Source organism: Corylus avellana, chromosome ca8 (assembly GCF_901000735.1).
Source record: "Corylus avellana chromosome ca8, CavTom2PMs-1.0".
In the NCBI taxonomy this organism is placed as follows: domain Eukaryota; kingdom Viridiplantae; phylum Streptophyta; class Magnoliopsida; order Fagales; family Betulaceae; genus Corylus; species Corylus avellana.
The window spans coordinates 5,293,986-5,303,686 of record NC_081548.1 but is presented as its reverse complement, the minus strand read 5'-3'; the positions used below and the strand labels follow the sequence as shown (position 1 = coordinate 5,303,686).

The following is a 9,701-nucleotide window of genomic DNA, read 5'->3' as shown; positions in this document are numbered from 1 at the left end:
GGTTTTGGTGAGAGCATTCTTAGCAGCTTCACTAAATTTTACTCACCAAAATAACCAAAAGTATACTTTTTTCTATTTTAATAACTTACTTTTTTAGAGTACTCCAGCAACCTCACTATTTTAACAATCCACTTTAACTATTCCATTTAAATATTCTTTTTCAAAAACTTCTTTATTTTTTATTTTTTTTTTAACTTTTTTCAAAGAATAGGAAATGAGAGAGAAAATTTATATTATTTCTCATTCATTTGGTGAGTGAATACTACTTACTATCTTTAGTAAGTACTATTCATTCACCAAACCAAAATCGTTATTTTGGTGAGGCTGTTGGAAAGTGTTTTTTGTGATTTTTAAAGATTTGACTTACCAAAATAATCAAAAAATAAGGAGTGCATCTTCTATGCGGTCATTGCACAAAACCCCTCATTTGTGCCGCCACTAAAAAATGGACAAATCAACTTGGAACAAAGTAAGAAAACTCATGCAAAACACTAGATTATTTCTTCCTAAAAACCAAACCTCACACAAATGAAAATATAGACAACACCCTTCCCAACCATCACTGCCACTCGACGCCTGATCCCACCGGTGTTGTCCATCTCAGATTGCGCTGCCGTCACCTAATCCCGACCGTCACCGCTTAGAGCTACCAAGAAGAGAAAAAGAGACTGAGAGAGAGGAAGAGAAAATCCACACAAGGCCAAGAAGGGCGACGCTGGTGGAGAAGATCTCTGGCGCTGGTGGAGAAACACACAAGGCCAAGAAAACCCCACCGCCATCTGAGAGAGAGAGAGACTAAGAGAGAGGGCGAGAGATACCCTGAGAAAGACTCAGATCACTGTAGATCTGATTCCGCCGCAACCACTGGAACCCCACCGCCCATGCATCATTGGTCAGAGCAACCGAGAGAGAGAGAGAGAGGGAGAGAGATACCGGCCAGCGTGGCTAGATGCGACGAGGATGACGTCTGGCGTGGCGGACAGTGGGGGAGGGGAGGCAGGCGGTAGGTGGAGATTGTGTTATTAGGGTTTTGTTTTTAAGAATAAAAAATGATGAATCATGTGTTTTGTTACACATGTTATTATTTTGTTCCCAGGTGATGTGTCAGCTTATGAATGGTGGGCACAAAACCCTTGCTTTGTGCAAAGACCGTATTGAAGTTATACTAAAAAATATGGTTAAATTCACTTTACCCCCTGAAGTTTCAGAGATTTTTTAATTCGAACCACAATGTTTAAAAATTGGCAATGTACCCCCCTAATGTTTCAAAAATTTTCAATTCAGACCATCCGTTACTAATTTTCGTCTAATTGAACAGAAATCATCTCACGTGGGATTTTGATGCCATCTATTCCAATTATGCCCTCATTAAAACCTATAAAATTACGTAATTACCCTCAATTTCATAGGTTTTAATGAGAGTAATTACGTAATTTCATAGGTTTTAATAAGGACAAAATTAGAATAGAGGGCATCAAAATCCCACGTGAGACGCACGTGAGATGATTTCCATCCAATTAGACGAAAATTAGTAACTGAGAGTTTGAATTGAAAATTTTTGAAACATTAGGAAAGTAAATTGTCAGTTTTTAAATATTGAGGCTCGAATTGAAAAATTCATAAAACTTAAAGGTTGTAAAGTAAATTTTCTCCTAAAAATTAAGCTTAGTGAGACTTCAAAGAATGCTCTGAGGGTGCAAATTGTGCTCTACGGATCTAATACTTATAATTGCCATCCTCATTCTCCATGAGTAATAATTATTCCTACCTCAGCCATGAAATTTGCTATAATAGGCTATTTTTATTCTTTTTAAAAATAAAAATAAAAACTATTCATTTTACTAATCCCATTTGTTTTTTTTTTTTTTTTTTTTTTAATTTTAATATAAATATGGGCTGGAGATATTCAGGAATCCCATTTGGGTCCACCTACGGTCGGTGTGACTTGACTATCCGGTACGTATGGGTTAGGGGAATTCCACGTGTCTGAACACTAAAGCTTGTGATTAAAAAATAAGTCAAATAAAAAAAAAAAAAAAGGAAAAAAAAAAGAAAAAGAAAAAAGCACCGTCTTTTGCAATTTCGAGAAAATATGTTGCAAAGTTCGTAATTGTAACGCAATTGAAGTACCGTTGGGTAAAAACAAAACCCTATAAATTTTCCTCTTTCTTCCTCCTCCCGTTGCGTTATCTTCTCTCTCAATCTCAGCCCTACTTCTCTGCAAACACAACAAACTTTGATCGCTCTCTCTATCAACTTCTCTTTTTTTCTGAATCTTCCTCTCACCGAACCCTAATCTTTTATCCCTCCCCAGCGTTCACAAGTCACAACTATCGCCTAATCTTTGATCTTCGAGGAACCCTCGATTTTTTACATCAATTTTATTTGTCGAGACAAAATTTTCTTTCAGAATTGTAATATTATCCCTTTTTATTTTTGCCAACACAGTATATATAAATTTATAATAGTATTTTTTTTTTTTTGGGATAAGATTTTGCTTGATCGAAACCCTAAAACTATAAGGAGCTCCTCTCTGATTCGATTTCCTAGAAATTTACGCAAAATTATACATTTCGCTTCCCTCAGATTCTATCTTTCGTTTGCACTCTTGGGGCCGATCTGGGAGCCGAGCAGATATGGTGGGCGGTGGAAGCAGGAGAGACGATGGTTCGATGGTGATCAACAACACCAACGTGTTCGCGGCGCTCGAGACTCTGCGGAAGAAGAAGAAGTCTGATAAGGACCGCAAGAGCGGCAGCAAGGCCCATTCCTCCAAGGCCCACTCCGCCTCGGCCCAGGCCGATCCCAAGGAGCCTGAGCGCCAGGTGTTCTGGACCCCTGCCCCGTTGACTGTCAAGTCCTGGGCCGACGTCGACGATGAAGACGACGAAGACTACTACGCCACTGCCGCCCCGCCACAGACATCCTGGGGCGCGGCGGAGGAGGACCAGCAGCAGAGTAAAGGGCAGGACAGCCACTTAGAGGTGGGGGCGTTTTATTTGCTTTTGTTGCTCTATTTGTATGAGTTGGTGATTGTAGCTCTATGTTTATTGTTCTTTCTATGCCTTCAAAATTTGATTTTGTTGCCTGATGATGGTGATATGGATCCTCCGCGTCAATGCCTTAACATTTTACTTTTTGTGTGTTGTTTTTTCATAAATGTTGTAAGAATGCTTCGTGGGTTGGTCGCTGTTTTATGCACGCTTGTCAAATCGCGAATCAATCTCAAAAATTTATTTTGTATAGCGTATAGCGAATTGTGTCGTAAACTCCATACATGACTTTTGAAATGAGGAGCTGCCTCGTGGCTATGAATGGAGGAAGTGGGTGTTGGGATTATTGTTGGATCCTAAGTGAATGGCCAGAAAATCTAAAATATTGTTTCACCTATTGTAAGATACAGAAACACATGTGAAAATTTATGAAGAATAATGTCTGCATATTGTGAAAAGAAGGCATAAATCAATTCATTGAAATTTATGTAACTATATTAGGGTTGAAGCTCAAAAGGAGAAGCTCTCACTTGTGGTATACAAGTCAAAAAGATGTATGACAAGATTAAGGTTTGAATCCTTGAAACACTAAAATCTATTTATTATGAAGTTTTTGATAAGTATATTTTTCTTTCTTAAGTCGCCAGACTTTAAAGAAATTTGCATTGCAAAAATGTCCACAATACATGTTATACGGAGTACTAGACTAGACATAAAGTAGATATTTCTTAATGAAAAAATCAAAAGCAATATACTTTCAAACTCAATGCGGAGATGAGCCGAAGTTGCATCTTGTAAGTTGGAATCAAGTTTGTTGTCCCTTGCGCTCCAGTGGTCTTGGCATTCGGAATATGCATCAGTTTAATCAAGCTCTCTTAGGGAAATGGCTTTGGAGATATGCGAATGAGAGTGAGACTCTTTGGTACAAGATTATCAAAGCTAAGTATGAAGGCCAGGATGGTGGGTCGTGCACGAAGGAGGTTTTGGGCTCTCATGGTGTGGGCTTATGGAAGCATATTCGACAAGGTTGGAACTTCTTTGCCAAAGGTATTCGGTTTGAGGTGGGGGTGGGTTCGAAAGTTCGTTTCTGGCATGATATTTGGTGTGGGGAAAATTCTTTGAAGCATGCCTTCCTGTCCTTGTTCAGTATTGCTAGATACAAAGAAGATTGGGTGAAGGATAACTTTACTTGGAGGAATGAGGTTGTCGAGTGGAATGTCATTTTTGTGCGGCCCGTCCAGGATTGGGAGACGGATATGGTTTTTTCTTTCTTTGATCGGTTGTACTCTTGCAAGATTTCCCTAGGTATTGTGGATCGTATTCGCTAGACCTCGTCTAAGAAGGGTAAGTTCTAGGTTAAGTCGCTCTTCAAGGCCTTGTCCAACTTTGATCATGAGGTGTTTCCTTGGAAGAGTATCTGGCGTACTAAGGTGCCTCTGCGAGTGGCTTTTTTCCCTAGACAAAATTTTGACTCACGATAATTTGCGTAAGAGGAACCTTGTGGTAGTGGAATGGTGTTGTATGTGCAAGAAGACCGGAGAGTCAGTCGATCATCTTCTTCTTCACTGTGAGATTGCAAGTGCTCTTTGGCATACTATTTTTAGTGGGTTTGGGTTGCTTTGGGTCATGCCTTGCAGGGTAAGGGACTTGTTTGATTGTTGGTGATCGGGAGGGTGTTCTCGAAGTGCAGTGGTGTGGAAGATGATCCCTCTTTGTCTTATGTGGTGTATATGGAACGAAAAAAATGCTAGATGTTTTGAGAATTCCATTAGGACTGTAGAGGAACTTACTCTTCTTTTCTTTTTTACTCTTTACTCTTGGACGGCCGCTTGGCTTGCTCCTTTAGTAATCAGTTTTTCTGACTTCCTCTTTCATTTCTCTCCCTCTTAGGCGCCCTCTTTTTATACTTCCCTTGTATGTGGGTTGCACCCTTTTGCGCTTTTGCTTTATATCATTATTACTTATCAAAAAAAAAAAAAAATGCAGATATTATCCTCATCATCTTACAAGCCATCAGAGTTGGGGAGCTCCAAGAGCTAATGTTTTGTGGATTAATGTAAGTGGGTCTTGCCCAAGAAAATGAGAAAAAGGTATGGGGAAAATAGCTTGCTTGAAGAAGCCAAAATTGTTCCCCAAAAAAGATTGATTTTTTGACATTTGGGTCCATCTAGATCTGAGTCAGATTCATAAGATCTTGTTGGATCTTTTGTAGAATAGGAATCATGTGTACATGAGATTGTATCACAATAACTGTATCGCACAATATGCCCCTTGTATCGCATGAGAACCATGGCCATAATACAAAGGCACGATATTTACCACTTCAGCTTCGATATGATATGTATTGTGCAATCTTAGCAACGATGATTTTATGTTTCTCAATATGACGTTTGTGCAAATTTATTTTTTTACTAGTTAAGAGGCTTATGCAGTCATTAAATTTTAAATATGTTTTGGTTGTGTGCTTTGTCATATTTATGCTTTTTTCTTGTTAAAAATGTTTTGTTTTACGATTTTTTAGTGGGAGTAAGGTTATAAATTATAATCCTTTTCGACTTGTGTGAATGCGTGGTTATGAAGGCATGCTTGAGAAAGACCATAGTTGATGATGTACCAAGGTCTATGGAATTTGGAACACTTCCACAAAGTTGATGGATGGTCCTAAAATATTGTTAACAAGATATGGCAGCAATAGATTGTAGAAGAGAATGGCTTATATTGTAGTTTGTTTTGAAGGAATGGCCTAATCAGTATCAGTGAGCTTTTTCATTGAAGAGATTTTGGTGACTTAGACAAGTGGATTAAAGTATAGCCACATGGTCGTACAAGTGGCTGATGGAAGTGGTTTGAATGGAATTATCTAGTTACAGTAGAAGTACAGTCAGAACTAGTGTTTTCTTTATTGTTTTTTGATGGTGGGGTTAGTGGCAGTTTTAGGGTGGTTATAATGGTATCACGTTGTTTACCTTTTTCTTTTGGAGCAGGAATGTATTCAATAATTTCTGATGGCATATAGTGTGTTCTCATCTTTGTGAGTTGTACAATTTTCTGACATAGTTTTGTAAATGTAAACTAATTGCACAAACAATTAATAAGTCTGAAATATCTTTCCATTGCAAATGAATGTTGCAGATTATTGTTTCATGTAAGAGAAATAAAACTCTTATCGCATCCTCTTGGGTGTTGTAGTAGGAGTAGCACAGTTCTTAACTTTTAAGTGCAGTAATGTCAGGCTGCCTTAATACATTGCTTTGTTTGATTTGGGATCAATTACTAGACATAATGAAATTTAAAGGCTTCATGATAGCCGTGCTGAATGGTTATGACACGAGCTGTTAGGGAATTTTGTTTTTTGTTTTTCTTTTGCTGTCTGTAGTGGTAAGATTTAGCTTTTGTTTTATAGAATCAACTTATTTTTCAAATGATTCTGCTTATGCAACTGCAAATAAATTCATTATTGCTTGCTATAAAAATGGGAAAACCCAAGGGTTTGGCCTAGTGGTTGAGACTTGTGGTCTTTGGGAGTATCACCCCATAGATCCCAAGTTCGAGACTTGCTAGGTGCAAACTTCCCTTAGGGGCTACACCCCCTGGTGTTAAAGCCATCGATTTGCCCTGATCCGTGTAGGGAAACTTTCGAGGGTGCAGTGCACGGGTTCGAGGTTTACTCTGCAGGGGTGGGTCCGAAGGGCCATACTTTGTTGAGGTTTCCTGTCTTAAAAAAAAAAGAAGAAAAGAAAAAAAGAAAAAAAGAAGGGAATTGCTGATGAAAATTAGGGTTGTTTTCTGTACTGAAATTATAAAATGCTTGCCTCTATGATTACAGGAAACTGAGAGTGAAGAAGATATTCTTGATGAAGGCGATGATGATGTAGAGGATGAACATGACCATGAACCAGAGGTTCCAGTGCACCCTGAACCAGTGGTGAAGAAAACTCCTGAAGTTTCTGAGCCACCTAAGGAGACAGAGAGGCAGCTTTCGAAAAAGGAAAAAAAGAAGAAGGAGCTTGCAGAACTTGAGGCCCTTTTGGCTGATTTTGGAGTTACCCAGAATGAGAGCAATGGTCAAGATGAGTCGAGCGGTAAATGTGGCCTATTATCTGTTAATGAAACTCTGTCTAATGCTCTTTAATTGTACGCCTATTTTAGTTTCCTGCTTAAAAGTGCAAAGTTTGTTCTGCATTCCACTTTGCACTTTCTCTTTTTTGGTCTTTTTAACTTGAGGTCTAAGAAACTATAAAAAGCTGAATCATGAATTATCTTGTTCCAAGAATCGACGACTTGTCAAAAAAAAGAACCTAACAAAGTCTTTTCTAGGGTTATGCAATAGATGTCTCTCTCTCACTCACACACAAAAGCACATAGCGGCATATGCATGTGCATGTCTGTGCATGTGTGGATGCATGCATGGTGAACCACAACCTTTGAAGCTTAGGGTCGGTTGTCATATTGAGGTCCTTGAATGACCACATGTATTCTGTAATTTCAGGAATAGTTTCTAAGATACAAAATGTTTGAGATATGAATACTTGGGTTTATTAGAATCTCGTATTATCATGTGAGTTACTCCTCATGTTTTGGGTTTTGATTTTTTTATAGTAGTTATTATTTTTGGTGTGATGATAGTTATGCATTCTAAGATGTATATCAGCCCATAAGCATTTGGTTATCCTTTCTTATGAACAAATAATGTTTACATCTCGTCTAAGCAAATGATTTTCTTGACTTGCATCTTTAGGTGCTTCACAAGAGAAGAAAGATGGGGAGGCTAACACAGATGGAGAAAAGAAGGAAAATGCCTCTTCCGAGTCCAAAAGCGCCAAGAAGAAGAAAAAGAAGGATAAAACTTCCAAGGAGGTGAAAGAATCCCAGGATCAGCCCAACTCAGAAGCGACCAATGGGCCAGATGAAGCTGCTGGTACTGAACAGACAGAGGAGGATGCATCTGGTGTTGATATGAAGGAGCGAATAAAGAAGATGGCATCTATGAAGAAGAAGAAATCTAGTAAGGAGATGGATGCTGCTGCAAAAGCTGCTGCTCAAGAGGCTGCTGCAAGGAGTGCAAGACTTGCGGCAGCAAAGAAGAAAGAGAAGAACCATTACAACCAGCAGCCAGTGCGGTAAACGATGTTTTTGTCGGCAGACCTTTCTTCAACATCTATATAGGAATACGCATCTCTTGATGTTCAGATGAAAGTACGAAATAAACTTGGCTCTAGTTTTGTGAAAGATGACATTTAGTTGTATTTCCGTGGACTGAAGGAGGTTTCTTTCTGGCTTTTTGGATCTTATGGTTGGTCAATTATCGTGGGACATTTCATTTTGACAGTTTTGCTCATTGAATATTCTTCCTTTGAAACTGGAAAGTAGTTCAACTTGGTAGCTCTGTATTTTTGTAGTTATTTCTTCCCATGTTCTTTTTTCTTATCTTATGGAATGAATCTTCGGCACTGAAAAATTATTATAGTTTCTTTGGAATCTTGTGCTACTAATTTCTGAAAGAGTAATCCAAGCCTTTATGGGCCATGAGAATTGGAATTCAGCATTTAGGTTCCTTCTAACAACTCGAATGATGTCCATTTATCACTGATTTCGTTTTATGTTTTATGTTATGTTAATCGGTGAGAAAACTAGCTTTACTTTTTAGTGTCTTATGCAGAAAATATTTAGGTAATTTGGCTCAACAACACAACTCCCTAGTTTCTGTAAGCAACCTGGTGGTGTGCTTTTGTGGGGGATTGTCAAAGGGGTTTAATTTTGGGTGGATGATCATGTGGGTCTATTTGCTACTACAACTTGAGAACTTGAAGAATGGTGAAAAAAATATGAATGTGCCAATAATTGAATTTGTTCCATTTTTCAGTCATTAACTGTTAATATACTCAACTCCACGTGCGATTTTCCTTGAGCAACAACTTCATGTGCATTTTAGATCCCAACGGATTAATTATGTCCCTAAGAAGTTGCTAGGGAGTATCCTTTTTCCTGTCTTTTAATTTTTTAAAAACAATTCAGGAAATGGGGAGATTACTAAGGTGGGTCTTTCCCACTATTAATCCAAGCAAAATAACGAAAATGAGAGTAATTGTGAATGTTTCCAAAAATTATGTAGGAAGCAACCTATTTTACGAGTTTATATGCTATGTAGTTAGCACTTTCGAAGGTCTTTCAAGCGGTCTAACTTTGAAAAAATTGGAAAAAATCTAAACTTTATTGATAGTTAGAATTACAATGAGAGAATCTCCTTCTAAACAAATAGAATAGTAATCCTATGATTGATTAAGTGAAACTATATGCCAATGGTCTCCATGAACTTCTCCAACATTAACATTCACCAATAGTTTCATAATTAACTTACATCTTTTGTCTTTTATATTACCATACAATAATGTTTTTCACTTTTCTCTCGTAATTCAATTTTTTTTAAAAAAAATCTTTATATCAAATCAATAACTTCTCGTTATCATTTACAACAAAAGCTCTTTACCAAACGGGCTAAAAAGAAGTGTTTTTTTTTTTTTTTGTTTGGGAGTGTTTTTTAAAAATGTTTTGAAAAGTGTGTTTTGTGGTTTTATATAATTATTATGCAATTAAGAATTGATTAAAAAGAGACCAGCTCAGCTCATTCATTACCAATCGTTGTTCAGTACGAGTTCAGATAAGGTCATTCTCGTCATTTCAAGGACTCCCCCCAGTGGCATTTTCGTC

The 9,701-nt window shown here is 37.8% G+C and overlaps 1 protein-coding gene across 1 annotated transcript; it reads left to right on the top strand.

Moving 5' to 3' along the window:
- The first annotated feature begins 2,172 nt into the window (after nt 1-2,172).
- LOC132189314 (nucleolin 1-like) lies at nt 2,173-8,464 on the top strand. Its single transcript, XM_059603994.1, has 3 exons — nt 2,173-2,984; nt 6,820-7,075; nt 7,732-8,464. The coding sequence occupies exons 1-3, from the start codon at nt 2,637-2,639 to the stop codon at nt 8,115-8,117; spliced, it is 990 nt and encodes a 329-aa protein (XP_059459977.1). The 5' UTR covers nt 2,173-2,636; the 3' UTR covers nt 8,118-8,464.
- Nucleotides 8,465-9,701: the final 1,237 nt, after the last annotated feature.